Here is a 17,959-nt window from a genome sequence, read left to right on the forward strand (position 1 = left end):
ATTTTACATACAATTCCCTCTAATACTAAACTGAACTCAAAATATGCAAAAATATGCAATGTTTGGCTCCACCCACTTTTGGCCCCCAAAAGTGGTTCTCTACCCTTGGAGTAGTATAAATAAATTCCCTGTGTTAAGTATTGCCAGCATTGCAAATTAGCTCTAGTACTTCAACTCATTCCTCAGTTCTAATTTATGAGAAACTTATACATCTTTGTGAAGTGTCCTGCTAAATAAAAATACTAGTCTGTCCTGAAAAGTTCCAACAGACAACTACAGGATGAACAGACATAACAGAAAAACATCAGTAATGTTATAGGCTGCAATCTTAAACACACTTACTAGGGATTAAGCCCTACAGAATGCATGGGACTGACTTCTGAGGAAACATACTTAACATTTCATTGTAAAGTTATGTCCTGTATAAAGAATGGGAACTCTGAGAATATTTTGACTATCAGTGACAGTATGCCCCCTAGGCACAAGAGATGGTGACAGTGACAGAAGTAAGTATGGAGTAAGATGGGCAAGAAACATGGAAATAAAAACAACAACTGTCCATACCTGTCACACAGAGGAGCAAAATCATTTCACTATGTATTCTCAGCAGGAAAGTATGCCATTTGCAGTGGTGGGCAGTGACAAGGAATATCAAGTAAATGGAAAAAGGGTCCTGGGTAGGAAGACACCCTGGGGAGTCATTGAAGGTAAGCAGATGCTGATCCTATAGTTTCTGACAGTTGCATTTTAGATGTCAGTAGGTTGCAGAAGCTAAAATGGCAAAGTCAACATTTCCAGCAGTGAGTCTCAAAATGGTGCTACTAGTGTTTCTGGTGGGGATGTCTTGCTTTGTTGCCATTTGTCCTCCCTGGGATTGTCAGCCATCCCTTTCCTTGCCTTCAGTGGAGTCCATTAGCCATTAATGATTTCAGTGCAGTAGATATGTTTTTCTGAATTGGCCATGATGACCCAGGTTATATGTAATGCTAAACCAAACTATACCATAGTATAAATGAGCAAACATGGAGGTTGCCAGAGTGAACACTGGAGCTGCTGAATACCTACCCCAGTCTTGCTGCTGCACAACACAGGGCTAAGCCATGCTTTGACTTAGCATTATGTCCAAACCCAGCCTTGTGGCTTGTCTCCCCCAATAAACCAAGAGCAAACTTTGGTTACAGCTCATGGTTTGTTTGGACCTAGACAATCCGTGAGCCCAGGTTTGGATGTAACACTAAGACACATCATGGCTTAGCCTTGGGTAGTGTGGTGGGACGGGGAAAGGAACTCAGCAACCAAGGTCTTCACTCTTGGCGCCCACCCATTTGCTGTTTGTGTTAAGCCATCATTTGGCTTAGTGTTACATGTGAACTGATGGCATAAAATTAAACTGACCATAGATCCTTTCAAGGCTGGGTTAAATATTTAAAATAATTTCTGTAAATAACTAGAGACCTGTATAGATAGCAACAAAATGAAATTCCATAGAGGCAAGTGTAAAACAACAAAAACAACAAAAATAATAAATTAAATTTATATCCCGCCCTTCCTCCCAGTAGGAGCCTAGAGCGGCAAACAAAAGCACTAAAAATACTTTAAAACATCTTAAAAACAGACTTTAAAATTTATTGAAACAAAACATCTTGAGAAACATATTAAAACAAAACATATTTAAAACAAAGCTTTACAAACATATTAAAAAGCAATCCCAACACAGATGCAGACTAGATAAGGTCTCTACTTAAAAGGCTTGTTGAAAGAGGAAGGTCTTCCGTAGGAGCCAAAAAGATAACAGAGATGGTGCCTATCTAATATTTAAGGGGAGGGAATTCCAAAGGGTAGGTGCCACAACACTAAAGGTCTGCTTCCTATGTTGTGTAGAACAGATGTCCTGATAAGGTGGTATCTGCAGGAGACCCTCACCTACAGAGCACAGTGACCAAATGGGTATATAAGGGGTAAGACGGTCTTTAAGGTATCCTGGTCCCAAGTTGGATCAGGCTTTGTACACCAAAACCAGAATCTTGAACTAGGCCCAGTAGCAGATGAGCAGCCAGTGCAATTCTTTCAGCAATGGGGTGACAGGCTGGCAATACCCTGACCCAGACCCCCAGTGACCAGTTGCACCATTGCATTTTGTGCCAGCTGCAGCTTCTAGACCAACTTCAAGGGCAGCCCCACATAGAGCTCATTACAGTAATCCAATCTGGAGGTTACCAGTGCATGGACAACAATAGCAAGGCTATCCTAGTCCAGAAATGGCCGCAGCTATCTTACCAGCCGAAGCTGGTAAAAGGCACTCCTAGCCACTGAGGTCACCTGGGCCTCTAGCAACAAAGATGGATCCAGGAGCACCCTCAGACTACGAACCTGCTCTTTCAGAGGGAGTACAACCCCATGCAAAGCAGGCAACTGATCAATTATCCAAACTCGGAACCACCAACCCACAGTGCCTCTGTCTTGCTAGGATTTAGACTCAGTTTATTGGCCCTCATCTAGCCCACCACAAAGTCTAGGTACTGGTCCAGGACTTGCATGGCCTCTCCCGATTCAGATGTTACAGAGAGATAGAGCTGGGTATCATCAGCATACTGCTGACACCTTGCCCCAAATCTTCTGATGACCGCTCTCAAGGGCTCCATATAGATGTTAAACAGCATCGGACACAAGATGGTACCCTGCGGCACCCCAAAACACAACTGCCAGGGGGCCAAAAGACAATCACCCAATGCTATTCTCTGAGAGCGACCCTGGAGATAGGATTGGAACCACTGTAAAACAGTGCCTCCAATACCCATCTCACCAAGTTGGCCTAGAAGGATACCATGGTCAATGGTATCAAAAGCTGCTGATCAAGTAAGAATAACAGAGTCACACTCCCCCTGTCCTTCTCCCAATAAAGGTCATCCATCAGGGTGACCTGAATCAGCCCTGAACCCAGATTAGAATGGGTCAAGACAATCTGCTTCATCCAAGAACACTTGCAGTTGCTGTGCCACAACCTTCTCAATCACCTTCCCTAAAGGGGGGGTATTTGCAACTGGGCAGGAGTTGTCACAAACCAATTGGTTCAGGGTGGGCTTTTTCAGGAGTGGTCGGATCACCGTCTGTTTCAGGGTGGCTGGGACCACTCCCTCCCACAAAGATTTGTTGACCACACCCTGGATCCACTCGGTCATTCCCCCTCTGCAAGCTATAATAGGCCAAGGACAAGAGCTGAAAGGACAAGCTGATGGCCGTATCGTTGCAAGTACCTTGTCCATGTCATCAGGCTGCATCAACTGAAACTGATCCCAAGAAGTTGCAGCAGACATTGCACTGGACACCTCACTGGGGACTGCAGCAGATGTAGATGGGGCATCAAGATTTCTACGGAGGTGAGCAACTTTACTCTCAAAGTACCATGCAAACAATTCACAGTGGGCCTCTGAAGGGTCAAAAACTCCATTTCTTGGAGTTGATGTCAACAGACCCCTGGCAATGTGGAAAATCTCCAGTGGATAGCTACTTGAGGATGCAACAGAGGCAGAGAAGTGGGCTTCTTTGCCACCCTCACTGCCGCACAGTAGGCATGGTTATGATGTTTTACTCATACCCTGTCAGCCTCACAGCGTGTCTTTTGCCACTTGTGCTCTAGCCGTCGTCCAGCCTGTTTCATTGTCCTTAGTTCAGTGGTGTACCAAGGTGCAAACAGGGCTCCACAATGCTGGAGAGGGTGCTCAGGGGCAACCATGTTAAGAGCCCGATGCAACTCATTGTTCCATAGCAAGACAAGGGCTTCGACAGGGTCACCTGCTCTATCTACTGAGAACTCTCCCAGGGCTTTCAGGAATCCAATTAGTCTCGAGGGGCAGACCATCTTAATCTGTCCACCACCCCTATAGGGGAGGATTGGAGCCATAAGTCTGAACTTCACCAGAGAGTGGTCTGACCATGACAATGGAGTGACATCCACCCCCCTATTTCCAGAACACGCTTTCCTCCATCTGGAGCAAAAACCAAGTCGAGGGTATGCCCTGCCCCAATGTGTTGAACCGGTGACAACTTGAGACAGCCCCGTGGTCATCATGGAGGCCATGAAGTCCCAAGCTGGAACACTTGAGGCAGCCTCAGCACAGACATTGAAATCACCCAGGACTATCGTTCTGGACTTCTCCAGTACCACAGCCAAGACGGCCTCTGCCAGCTCAGTCAGAAAAGCTGCTGGGCAGTAGGGTGGATGGTACGCCAGCAGCAATCCTAGTTTACTGTCCCCTTGGCCCAACACCAGGTGCAGACCCTCACAGCCAGCTCTAAGACAGAGTGGTTTCCTATTGACAGAGATGAAAGTTCTGTAGACCACAGCAACCCCTCCCCCCCATCCCTGCAGCCTGTACTGGTGTTGCACCAAGTATCCAGGTGGGCAAAGATCAACTCCTCCCAGCTCATCCTCCCAGGTCCTGGTAACAGACAAGTGTGATCATATTGTGTACCGATCTGGCATGAAACAACAGCGCACACAGGTCAGTGGGTACAGCAGATGAGCAACGAGGAACCCATCATGGGAGAAGTGGGAGCAAGGAACAAGGCATAGATAGTCTTGCCCCTGTCTTCTATGGTAGCTCATTACCTACCCATGACTATATCTCCCTCTACCCATGATCACTGAAATTGGGTGGCATCACTCATGTCCCTCCTTACTAGGCCTCCTCCTAAACACATGATATGGACACAACAAGAACTCACCAAAAAAACCTACCAGAACCAGTTATCCCAGTACACCGCTGAGAGAACTGAGAACAGCCAGATCCCCACAATATCTTCCACACAGGGCACATCTGCTGCTCCCCCATCTCACCCAGGGAGGGCCAGCCTTCTGCCAGTTGCAGACCCTCACTCTGAAGGCATCTGGCAACTTCCTATCATCCAGATCACTGCGCAGACTCTCACCCTGCACAGGAACTACACATGTGCCTTACACCCTCTCTACTACTAATCTCCTCTAGATTGGTTTTTTTTAAAAATAGAAGGGGATAGCACCCTTACCCTTGGGATTCCCTAAGGAGATCTCCAAGGGACAAACCCCTTTGGTGTCACCCCTTCGATGGCAACCCCACCAGTGGCAGACCCGCCACCTAAGGACAGCAGGGCTTTTATGCCCCAAGGCACACCCAGGAGTTGATGCAAGAGGCTGCAAGACTGATTGCAGCCTCTCTTTGGATTCAGGGTCAGGCAGGGGGTTCCAGTCCTTACAGCACTTACCAGGGACCTAAGCTGTCTTAAGAGACAGCAACCCAGAGCAGCAAGCAAGCAAACACCCAGATGCTCTCAGGGCAGGTCTTCTCCAGTCCTCCACTGCAGTAAAATGTTAAACATGGGAAAAGAACCACATACCTGTATAAGTTATAGGATAATTGGGTAGGTTGTTTTACTTGTAAGAAAGATTTTGGAATCATAAATTCCTGTATAGCACAGTGGGGAAGAGAGCCTGGCTAGGAGTCCAGAGTCTATGAGTTCAAATCCCCACTCATGCCTCGTGGGTGTCAAGGGCCAGCTAAAGATCACACTCACAGTGAGTGGCTCAGGGGTTACGTGCCCTGCCACCTGTGCAGCTGTGGGCAAGCTGCATTGTCCCAAGGAGCCCAGTTGCCCCCCAGCTGGCAGTTGCGGACAAGGAAGGGGCTGGCTTGTGCAGCTGTGGCAAGCTGAGCAGGCCCTAGCCAGCTGGGGAGGACTAGCCTCAGAGGGAGGCAATGGTAAGCCCCCTCTGAATACTGCTTACCATGAACACCCTATTCATAGGGTAGTCATAAGTCGGGATCGACTTGAAGGCAGTCCATTTTCATTTTTCAAATTCCTGGATGCTATGAGATGATGCTATGAGCAGAAACACTGGCTTGGACCCTAAGATGTTAAGGAAGTTCATGAAAGAAGCAATTTCCATCCTGTCCTCCCCTGTGTCCCCGAAGAACCCCTCTGAAGAGACACCTGAACAATGCAGGATGGGGCATAGGGGGCTGGTGGGGAAGAGGAGAATTGACCCAAACTGGGCAGACCTCCAACGCAAATCAGAAAAAGAAATGCTAAAGAATTATGTGTGTTTAGAGAAAGCTCAGTTAATAGGCAATGCGTGGATAGTTTTTGTTAAAAGAAATCAGAAGGTAATTCATGCTAAAGGCAAAACAAGTAGGTTTAATTTTACAGGTCTAAATTTTACAGAAAAAAACCTCTGAACAGAAGATCAGTTTGGTAGTGCATCAAGATGCCTAGGTACGTTGTAGACTCTCCATACTTAAGATGGTCAAGGATAAGTGTCCTACTAGGCATGGTTTCGATAGCCTGTCTTCAGGCCAATGGGTGTGTGTGTGAGTGTGTGTGAGTGTGTGTGTGTGTGTGTGTGTGTGTGTGTGTGTGTGTGTGTGTGAGTGAGTGAGTGAGTGAGTGAGTGAGAGAAATAGGTAAGTATGGAGTGCTGGAATGAAATTCCTGCAAAATGTTTTACCTAATTCACTATAGGGGTTAGACTATGTGGTAGATCTAGAAAAACAACACGGAACTCACTATCATTAGTGCTGCTTGCTTCAGGCAGAGGCTGGCCTTGATGGATTCCTTTCAGTTCTGTGATTCTATTACTGACCCCCCATTCAAGGCATGATTAATGTATTTTTCTTTATTTACAGTGGAAAATCTCAATCACTGTGAATTTGCTCTACTCCGAGACTTTGTGATTAGGTGAGTCCATTGACTGTTAAAGGGTGCTGCCTACTGAACTGAAAATAACCTGCTGGTAAAATCTAAATTGGAATGATAATGTGAGGTGTGTTCATACTAGAATAGTATGGCTTACCATCCTGTAATTCCAAATAAAGTCAGGAGTTTGCAAAGCACTTTAAAGCCATTTAAGTCAGGACCTAAGGGCAACAAGTGCTCCTGTGCTTACATGATATAGTAGGTTCCTCTCTTTCTCTTTCTTTCATTCTTTCTTTCTCCTATTCCTCAGGACCCACCTTCAGGATCTAAAAGAAGTAACACACAACATCCACTATGAGACTTACAGGGCTAAACGACTGAATGACAATGGGGGACTCCCCCCAGTGACCGTAGAAACAGAAGAAAACCATGAAAGCAACCTGTGAATGACCTATCCAGTTAGCTGCCATCTCTGAATTATAACCACTATCATCACCCCATCCCTTGAATTCAGGCCTCTCTTTGAAGCATGTGGAATATCCTTTGTGTGTGCATATGGGGGAAGAACCAGGGACATGACCCCCAACTTTACCCAAATGTCCCCATCTTTTATTATTATTATTATTATTTGAATTTTGCACAGCAGACAGCAGTCTTCCGTTGTGTTACAAGATTCAATTGTGCAACCAGAATGCAGAGGGAATTCTGGAAGTAGTGCAATCTCTGGAGACACGCGAAATGCCTCCAAGGAAAAAGAATGAGATCAGTGTAAGGGTGTTGTATGCACTATGGTGGAAATGCGAGTGTCACAGGTCTGGAAGAGACTGGGTTGCTCTGCAGCTGATTGTGATAGATGGTTTATGTCATAGGCTTAGTTTGCAGTGTGGAACCAGGAAAAATGGACTTAGACTGGATCTATAACACAGTTATGTGGAATGAAAGTGCAATGAAATCAATGGGAGGGATTTGTTGCCAAGTAAATGTGTTTCAATGTGCCAGTGTAAAAATGATAGATAGGATTTTGGCCATTTTGTTTCCCATTATAAGATTGATTGGAGGAAAGTTGTAGAATGAAAAAATAAGACTGGAAATTTGATTTGGAAATACTAGTTTTCTTGGTGTAACGGGGGAAGCATTTAATAATTAGGAACTCCTTTCAATTTGTGCTTTAACGAATTTTTTGTTAAGGTCGAAGACCACCCTTGTCATCACCATTACATATCTAATATCTTGACCCTGACTGGCACTTAGCTTTGTCAGATCTGCTCTTGGGAGGTTTTAACAGAAACATTACTGTAACAGTCCCCTTTGGGTTGTTGCAGCGGTTGGAAACACCATGAATGCAACATCTTCCAATTGTGCCTTTCCCTCCCTCTAACCTACTGACTATCAGAAGATAGCTTTCTGCTAAGCTGAGAGCCCCTTATGCTGGGCAGATGCCCCCATCTATTGCATAGTGAGACGTCAAACAGCATGAAGAGGCTACTTAGTCAGAACACACTTTTCTTTGATCCCATTGTATGGCATTCTTAATATGACCTTGTTCATTTAGGGTTTGCTTGGGTGGTCTAGGAATCCACTTGACTGTAGGTGTACTGCAAATTAAAGGATATATCTTTGAATATGTAATTTGGCAGCACCATCAAACCCTGAGAATCACAGCCTTTGTTTTTGTTTTGTTTAAAGCAAGAGCAAGTGCCTAGGTTTCATGAATATGAAGAAAAAAAGATGTTTAGGTATTTACAGAAGTCTTAGAAAGCAGAAGCAGTTTGTGTGGGACTTCTGATGGTCTGGAGGACTACATTGCCCTGTGCAAGTCCTAAACTGTCCCTGCTGCATCCTGTTTTTATTATTTAGCACTGTCTCTCAAAGTGCCAGAAGTACTAAATCTCAAAGTGCTCAAAGTACCTTCCTCATTTTCAGATGTTAATTCATATACCTGCATGCAAATTCAAATAATCTTTCTGCCCAATATAATTTAAGCCAGCCAACAATACCAGAAGATACAATACAAATTAGGAGCATAGAAAGCCTATCTTCTGTTTGCTAGCTCAGTACTGTCTATGTGAATGCAGCTCTCGAAGGTTTCAGACAAGATTCTTTCTTAGCTGTTCTTGGAAATACCAGGGTTTGAACCTGGAGCCTTCTGCAGGCAAAGCATGCGATCTGCTACTGAGCTACAGCCCATCATCATCATAGATTACATCACATAAATGTAGTAACAGTTACCAACTCTATGTAATAATCTGCTTGGTAGTACTCAATTGTAACAGGCCACTAATCTAAACATCAGATTTTTACATTATTTCCTAAATCCTAGACATTCAGGTGCTGGAGGTGCTTTCATAGGAGTTCCACAAAATCACAGAGAGAGCCCCATGTCACTACATAATCTTTTGGGGTAATATGCGACCTGGAACAAAGCTTTGTCAAATGCCCTTAACCAACAGGAAAGAGGAACTCTAGAGGAACTTTGCAAGCTATATAGGTGAACTTTAGAAACATGGAGAGAGGTACTGTGCAAGCTATTATAGTTGTACTTCAGGAAGATCAGTAGGAATGGAAAGATCTGCTAATTTTGGTTCTCTCAGTTTCTCATTTTTCCAATCTTAAATTCAGTTCTCTGTATTTCTGCAGCAGTTTGTGATTTTTTAAAAAAAATCATAAAAATTCTCCAGCATTTTAGTGTCAATTTCTCCTAATGTACACATTTTTGTAGGCAATTCTGACTAATGTACACATTTTTGCAAGCCATTTCTCATCATGTAATGCATTTTTGCATGCTTTCACTTATACACTCATTTTTATTCACACTTTCCCCTATGCATTTTTGTAAACATTGGTTATCAAACTGCATTGCAAAATTCGAACAAGTGGTGAATTTCAAAGGATGGCTGTGTGTCAGTTCTGGTATTGTTTCGAAAAGTGTGAATTTGATAAATTCAGCTTTAGATGTGAACTGAATTGAAATTCTCACCCATCCCTAAAGATTAGTGGCCTGCCTCAGTGTAACCACCAAACTCTGGTCAAGCACATGAGGGGTGTGTGTGTGAGACTTTGTTTCTGCTACAAGGAATGTTGCTTTTTGGAAACTTGTGGAGAAAAGCATATACAAGATTTCATAACTTATTTGAACCTTATCACCTGTTTCTGATAGTGTCTAGATCAGACCTATAAAAGCAGGGACAATAGATACTGCAAGCCCTTCCAGATATATTTTCTACCACAGGGATCCAGACCCATTTACTGATACACCTCAAGGCCCACAAATCACACACACACATTTTTGGAGCCTCACAGCATCAAAAGTGGGCACTTATAGCAATATACATTTAAAATGATAATTGAAGAAACACGTTTGAGCTGAGCCTCTTGCTATTTAATCATTCTCCATAACTCAAACTTAAAACATACAAAAATAATGCTACTTCACTGTTCATTTCAATAACATAGATGCTTGTTAGCAAACAATATTTTACTGAGACCCACTGAAACATGAGGATGGCAACTATTGTCACAGTCCATGCAGTGGTGATATAAGATGATAAGAGTACAACCTTTACTGTGTGAGCCAAAAGACCTTGTCTTTATAGCTCAGGTAAAATATCAACATTAACCAATTTCTGTATTTCACAACATTGCTACAATACTAGAACCTTAGGACTTGGGACAAATGGTCTCTTCAGTACGGGCAGAAGATCTGTCTACCTTCAGTGCAGGCCCAGTCAATGAAACTCAGGTTTGCCTGAAGTTGAGGCAGGCCTTCAATTTATTTCTGTGCAAAACATCTTTCTTCCTTTATCTAGCTTAGCAAATGAGAGGCCAGTGAGACCGGCAGGTTATGAATGTGCCTAACCAAGCATAGTTCAAGTCAAAGATGAAAGGAACTTAGCTTAGCCCTGAAGGATTGTTGAACCTTTTATGATTTTCAGGCTTCTATAGTACTGCAAGAAAAATTGCATGACATTTTTGAAGAACAGAGGTAAAATCATAGGAGTCATCTATGGTTGCAGCATCTGAAGAAAATGTATGCTATGACTGGGGTCCTTTGGAAGATTACTTTGAGAAGGAGTGTCCCAGCTAGAAGTGCAGCAGTTAGAAGTGTTGTAAGTAAAAATAAATAAATAGAAGCTATAATATCATAGCAGCATACGACGCAAGGTTGGGTAGTGGAATGACAGAGACTTAGGGGAGAGATGACATCCATGGGAAGAGGTGGAGCAAAGATTCCTGATTGCGCTCTGCCAGTGGTTAGGCTACCATAACTGTGCAGAGGCCTCTTCAATATCATGATGGTCTGCCAACATACTCAGAATTACCAGACACAGCATTACATCACTAATAGTGTTGCTTCTGTCTATCCATCTATATCTACTCCTTTTAGCTTTGCTGGACTCTACATAGAGGAAACCTAGTGAACAGGTTCTATTGCCCTTTAACCTGCCTCTGCATTAGCTTGCCTGACATGGAAGGAAAGCCTCAGCAACGGTGCTTGAATACATGCACATCCTCTGTTCTCTACTCATGCAAGCAAAAGGTGGCATAAAATTCCTCCTGTGCTTCCTTTTCTCTTGTAATCAGACAGCAATGCTGCTTATGGCCATTCTAGCTTCTGTTGGGTTTTCCTATTCACTTAATGTTCAAAAGCTTTTTTGGTGGCAAACCTGTCTAGGCAAACTTATCAGCCTTTTTTATGTATTTCACTGTTGAGCTTTGTTCATAATATCCATCTCAGCAAGCCACAACCAGTTAATGGGATCAAGACCATTTCACAGCCAGCAGTTTATTTCTAACCTTCTACTTGACCTACCCTTAGGATTGGTGCACATGGTACAGCTGCCACCTGGGGACCACCAAAACTTTGCTTAAAGTGAAATAAAAAGTGAGTTTTGAGGGCTTCTGCACAAGCAAAATGGGAAGTCAGATCATCATCACTGAGTTTTTAGACAAAATATCAAGAATATACATGACAGTACTGTATAAATAAAACGAATGGGCCCCTTCTTGCACACTCACAGTCCAAAATAATGAGATAAAAGGACAACTTTGTAGCATGTGAGACAAAAACACCCCCTTAAAGAGTAAAATAAAACCTATAAAATAACTTATATATAGGGAAAATGTTGAAAAAGTCAGTTAGAATGCCAAAAAGGAAATACAAGAAAATATTAGTAATTTCTTCAAAGTAGGAGAAAGAAGAGGCCAGATGAATAACTACAAGTAGAAGAATGCTATACACAAGCGGTATGAGAGAAATAACAAAAAGAGAGCGGAGGTGCAGTAACAGGGCCGGCCCAATCATGAACAGAATAAGACAATAGTCTCCGGTGGCGGGGCATAGAAAAGCAGCAAAAATGTGCTCCTAGGCCTCCTGCTCTCTTGCTTCATTATTGGCTGGTCTGGGGGCCCTCCTGCTGCAGCTGCTGACAAGGCTGCCCCTTCAACATCCTCTTTTCCTTGCTCTGAGGAAAGCAAGCTGGATAAAATGACCGGGACAGTGTCTGTGCTACACCCAAGATTTACTGCAGCAGCTAGAAATGCTGTTTAAAGTAACTTTTAAAGTAACTATGTTTAAACAGTATTTTTTTAGCAGTGGCAGTACCACAGGAATTCTCCTGGCCAAGAGGGGAGAGGAGGAGGAATAGGAATGGGAAGGACAGCAGTGGTAGGGAAGTAAGAGGGAGATGGTGGTGCAAAGAGGAGTGACCGCTGCCCACTTCATGCAACCAGTCTTGTGCAAACCCTGTTCAGTAAGAATGATAAAACAAGAGTCTTGTAACACCTTAAACTAAGACTAACAAATACTAGTCTTTAAGGCACCACAAGACTCTGTTTTTGTTACAACAGACTAAGGCTGTAATTCAATACTCCCACATAAGTGTGTATTGGATTGCTGCCTAAGGCTGCAAGCTTATACCTGCTTACCTGGAAGTAAGTCCCACTGAACTCAATGGGACTTATTTTTTAAGTAGACACCAATAGAAATGCATTGTAATACAGCTACCCCTCTGGAAATTTCTCAGGAGGGTTCCACACATCTTTAGGCTGTTACTGAATTATTGCCTAAAGAAAAATTCAAAGGAAATCTGGTGGGATCTCCTCAAGTTGAGGCATCAGGGATTTCAAGGGAAACCCAAAGTATAACAATAAGACTAGCAAAATGTTTCACTTGTGGGTATGTCATGCATCCCTAATTGGCTGTTATCACATAATGAACTATTCATGTCCAGTGATTTACTACATGGATTGGCAATTTTCTCCATACTATCACAGAGTGGGTTTTTGGGAATCATTTTTCAGCATGGAGAAAACTGATCAATCCATGTGGTGAAAACTGTCATATAGAACAATATAAAGCAGTCCCACCTCCATTTGGCAGCTGTAAATTGTGCAGTGCTTGTAGTCAAGAAATCGGGTGTATACAAAGCTATAGAAGCCACAAATGTTTATCCATTTCAGCCATTTTTATTTCAAGCAGAGTGGTAAAATTATCATCATAAACCTACATCTTCAGGGAGCATCATTCACTGACAAACACTGCAAAAATAATTTTAAAAATACAAGGCGTTGATGCTATTGTTTGATGAAGATGTGGTGCACCGTGCACTCTACTATTCAAAGGGGGAAGATTTTATTTTTAGTCTAGCTTTAACTGCTGCAACTGTAGTGCTATATTTTACTTGGATTGTACAAGAGACCAATGTGTTTGAGGAATTGTTCTCCTTGATGGAGGAAGCTTGGTCTGAGAATTCCAAAAAGTCTTGATGGTTTCAATTTCTGTTGAACAGTTTCTGTCTGTATTAGTCTAAATGGTAAAATGTTGTTCATCACTTTACTGCATAGCAAGATTAAATTTAAAATTTCATCCTCAGGTCAAGCTGAGCAGGTCCATTTATTTTAAGAGAATTTCTATATACATTATAGCCAATCTAAGTTTACATGGTCTAGTAAATGCCGACCATAATGGGGAAAAGCAAAGATCTGCATGCACTAATGTGGATCTTTGCCTTTCTGGATGAGAAAGTTTTGATGTTCACAACCTTCTGCTGCAGCCAATGGTATGCACTATTGTGAAATCGTATTTTTCTCCATTCCAATCTCCCCAATTCAAATGCCACCTAAGACATCCAACCTGCCTAAATAGCACCTTGTTGACTACTATTACTATTAGAAATGTGTTAAGAAAGTAAATTCCCCAATGCAATATTTTGGCTTTCCCCCTTTTTCCGTTTTTTAATGTTACACATGGATCTGGACAGTAAGCCCATAAAAAAAGAAAGAAGATATAAATGGAATCTTACTGTAGTCTCTGAAAAACCTACATTGTCATTGTGCATATTGAGATGTACCTGAAGTATTTTGGAAATCTAGATCCTCTTGAAAACAAATTAATGGATAATTGGTAGATTTCATTATGATTCTTTTTTTCTGGCAGAGAAACAGATGCAAGCATGGTAAATGAATGTAGCCTAGAACCTTCTGGTACCTCTAGCTCATGAAAGTATCATAACAAAGTCTTCTTGTCATCTGTCCAGTCCTGGCTGAGAAAAATGACAAAAAAGACCAATACCAGTGATGTAAATGTTACTAGACTTAACTTTTTGTGTTCTGTTGTCTGATTAAAGAAAATGTCCTTTGAACAAACAGCTAATTTATTTGCTCAGTTATCCTTACAGATACGTATATATATCCTTCCCATTTTGTTCGAGTGGGCACATGACACCTATTTTCAGCATTATTAAATCACATATATTATAACCCCACAACCATGGACTGGGCCATTCCTAGCTTGGAAAATAACAGGAAAAAAAAAAACCCTATTAGCACCGAGAGATGCTCAACACTTGCTCTGTTCAGCAAATAAATGCTTAGGATGGCATACTGTAGAGAATATTCAGGAACGGAAATCGCAAAACACTTTAAACAAGAGTTATTCTGGCAGTACAGATATGTCAGTGCTATTATTTAGGATCAGAATGTGTATCATACCTTTATTGCCTCCAAGCCAAAGCAGATCTGTTCAGTACTTTTTCCAAATTCCCTTGACTCTTATCAACTGTTGTTTCAAATGAATCCAGAGGTTGTTTTATCAGTTCCTTTGGAGATGGGCCCATTGGTTAACATTTTCACACCTAAGCAAGATGTCATGTTGTGAGGGTGCTGAAAATATTTTATTAACGAACACTAGTGCTTTGAGGACAACATAGTTTCCAGAGTTGCTTAGTTCAAAGAAACACTGTTCAAAGGCATCTTAGATTTGTTTGTTGCTCAGATACTATTTGTAAATAGATTTTGTCATTTATTCTAATGATTAGTCTTCATCCTTTTCAGATCTAGGATCTGCCTTTTGCTCAAGCATGAATTTGGAGATCCCCTTCTAATTTTTTTTAGTATAAAATTTGTATGGTAGTAATCTTGATGTTTGCAATCCACTGTAACTCAGGCTGTGACACAGTCCTGGGTCCTCCCAACTCACCAGTTGAAGACCAAATGAACAGAAAGACTGCAGAATAATTAAATTTTAATTATTTATTTTGTTATATTTATATCCCACCTTTCTTATGTCAAGGAACCCAAGATGTCACACGTGGTTTTCACATATAAAATTCCAAAAAAAAGTTCTATGAATGGGGCTTAGTTGTACGAAAAATATTAATACTGTAAAGTCACAGATGTCAATGTGAATTGGTATCTATGCATTGTTCAAAAGTGCTCCACATCTGACATTTACTGTAAAACTGCTATTTTCAGTCCTGAAAAAGTAGACTTCTCCAGTCACAATTTGCAGTTGGCTTTTTTTACCAATTACTTAAGAGTGTAAGAAAAGCCTTGCTGCATCAGACCAAGTATCCTACTTCTCAGTCAATCGGATGCCTCCAGGAAGCCTACAAGCAGTCTAACATCTCAAGTACTGTGTGAGACAAAAAACATGGGATATGAAACAAAATGCTTTGTGATTGGGTCACAACTTTTTGGAGCCAACTATAGCTCCAAGAACAGACAGTGCAACTGTTTTTTTTTTAATTATTTGCAATATAATTAAGAACATAAGAACATAAGAAGAGCCTGCTGGATCAGGCCAGTGGCCCATCTAGTCCAGCATCCTGTTCTCACAGTGGCCAACCAGGTGCCTGGGGGAAGCCCGCAAGCAGAACCCGAGTGCAAGAACACTCTCCCCTCCTGAGGCTTCCGGCAACTGGTTTTCAGAAGCATGCTGCCTCTGACTAGGGTGACAGAGCACAGCCATCATGGCTAGTAGCCATTGATAGCCCTGTCCTCCATGAATTTGTCTAATCTTCTTTTAAAGCCGTCCAAGCTGGTGGCCATTACTGCATCTTGTGGGAGCAAATTCCATAGTTTAACTATGCGCTGAGTAAAGAAGTACTTCCTTTTGTCTGTCCTGAATCTTCCAACATTCAGCTTCTTTGAATGTCCACGAGTTCTAGTATTATGAGAGAGGGAGAAGAACTTTTCTCTATCCACTTTCTCAATGCCATGCATAATTTTATACACTTCTATCATGTCTCCTCTGACCCGCCTTTTCTCTAAACTAAAAAGCCCCAAATGCTGCAACCTTTCCTCGTAAGGGAGTCGCTCCATCCCCTTGATCATTCTGGTTGCCCTCTTCTGAACCTTTTCCAACTCTAGAATATCCTTTTTGAGATGAGGTGACCAGAACTGTACACAGTATTCCAAATGCGGCCGCACCATAGATTTATACAACGGCATTATGATATTGGCTGTTTTATTTTCAATACCTTTCCTAATTATCGCTAGCACGGAATTTGCCTTTTTCACAGCTGCCGCACACTGGGTCGACATTTTCATTGTGCTGTCCACTACAACCCCGAGGTCTCTCTCCTGGTCGGTCACCACCAGTTCAGACCCCATGAGCGTATATGTGAAATTCAGATTTTTTGCTCCAATATGCATAATTTTACACTTGTTTATATTGAATTGCATTTGCCATTTTTCTGCCCATGCACTCAGTTTGGAGAGGTCTTTTTGGAGCTCTTCGCAATCCCTTTTTGTTTTAACAACCCTGAACAATTTAGTGTCATCAGCAAACTTGGCCACTTCACTGCTCACTCCTAATTCTAGGTCATTAATGAACAAGTTGAAAAGTACAGGTCCCAATACCGATCCTTGAGGGACTCCACTTTCTACAGCCCTCCATTGGGAGAACTGTCCGTTTATTCCTACTCTCTGCTTTCTGCTTCTTAACCAATTCCTTATCCACAAGAGGACCTCTCCTCTTATTCCATGACTGCTAAGCTTCCTCAGAAGCCTTTGGTGAGGTACCTTGTCAAACGCTTTTTGAAAGTCTAAGTACACTATGTCCACTGGATCACCTCTATCTATATGCTTGTTGACACTCTCAAAGAATTCTAATAGGTTAGAATTGATATATGATATAGCATATATATAAAACTGGAACCAACAATACAACAAAAAATTAAAGGGCAAACAAAGAGAAGGGTAGTAAAGAGAAATAAGCATTGAGCATTTAAAAAAAGGTACCGTGCAACTACTATTAGTGGTTCAGAGGGCTAGTCATGTTGGGCTGCTGCAGCAAAAACACAAGCTTATAGCCCCTTAAAATCAAAGGAATGTTTTATAGCTGCACAGCTTTGGTAGACTAGAGTCCCTTTCATCGTCTGAAGCATTATTAAGCAGGTATATTTATTTATATATATTTATTGTTGCATTTATATCCTGCCTTTCCTCTAAGAAGTTCAAGGTGGCATACATGGTTCTCCCACTCTCCAATTTATCCCCACAACAACCCTGTGAGGTAGGTTAGGCTGAGAGGCAGTGACTACCCAAAGGCCACTTAGTGAACTTCATGGCTGAGTGAGGATTTGAACTCTGATCTCCCAGGTCAATGTCAAAACACTCTAACCACTTCGCCACACCGGCTTTCCACATGACATGGGTGTAGGCTAGACGGAGAAAAAATGCAAACGGTGAGGTCAGCAAAACTAGTCTCCGCCAACTAGTCTACTTTTTGCATTTGTTTCCCTCTGACTTCACTGTTTACATCCCCTCCCATGTCTATATTTACCTGACAATAACCCTTCATACCTCGGATGAAGGGGACTCTAGTCCACAAAAGCCAGGCCACCCATAATACACGTGTTAGATTTTAAGGCAGTCCGAGGGTTAAGTCTAGAGACTCTTCATTGTTTTCGATTAGGAGAGAGTTATCCTTGGGGCTGAAGTATAGCTGCCGGTCTCTACGGAACGGCTTTCCACCGCAGTTTCATAAGAGTCACAATCTTCCCCCCCC

The 17,959-nt window shown here is 42.3% G+C and overlaps 1 protein-coding gene and 1 long non-coding RNA gene across 8 annotated transcripts in view; one reads left to right on the forward strand and one right to left on the reverse strand.

The window, feature by feature from the left end:
- SEPTIN3 (septin 3) overlaps positions 1-9,230 on the forward strand; it is a 34,506-nt gene extending 25,276 nt beyond the window's left edge. For 6 of the 7 annotated variants that reach the window (XM_061639310.1, XM_061639309.1, XM_061639315.1 and 3 more), the window contains 3 exons: positions 608-707; positions 6,660-6,711; positions 6,980-9,230. In XM_061639310.1, coding sequence (XP_061495294.1) covers positions 608-707; positions 6,660-6,711; positions 6,980-7,115 — 288 coding nt within the window. In that variant the 3' untranslated portion in view covers positions 7,116-9,230. The remainder of the gene's footprint in view (positions 1-607; positions 708-6,659; positions 6,712-6,979) is intronic. The other variant, XM_061639311.1, reaches the window with a different exon arrangement.
- Positions 9,231-13,136: 3,906 nt separating this feature from the next.
- On the reverse strand, positions 13,137-17,954 carry LOC133390532 (uncharacterized). Its single transcript, XR_009764419.1, has 3 exons — positions 17,735-17,954; positions 14,659-14,801; positions 13,137-14,210 (listed from the first exon to the last, which is right to left on the reverse strand). It is a non-coding gene; the product is annotated as an uncharacterized LOC133390532 (long non-coding RNA).
- Between the last annotated feature and the right edge of the window lie 5 nt (positions 17,955-17,959).

The sequence above is a fragment of the Rhineura floridana genome, chromosome 8 (assembly GCF_030035675.1).
Source record: "Rhineura floridana isolate rRhiFlo1 chromosome 8, rRhiFlo1.hap2, whole genome shotgun sequence".
NCBI lineage: Eukaryota > Metazoa > Chordata > Lepidosauria > Squamata > Rhineuridae > Rhineura > Rhineura floridana.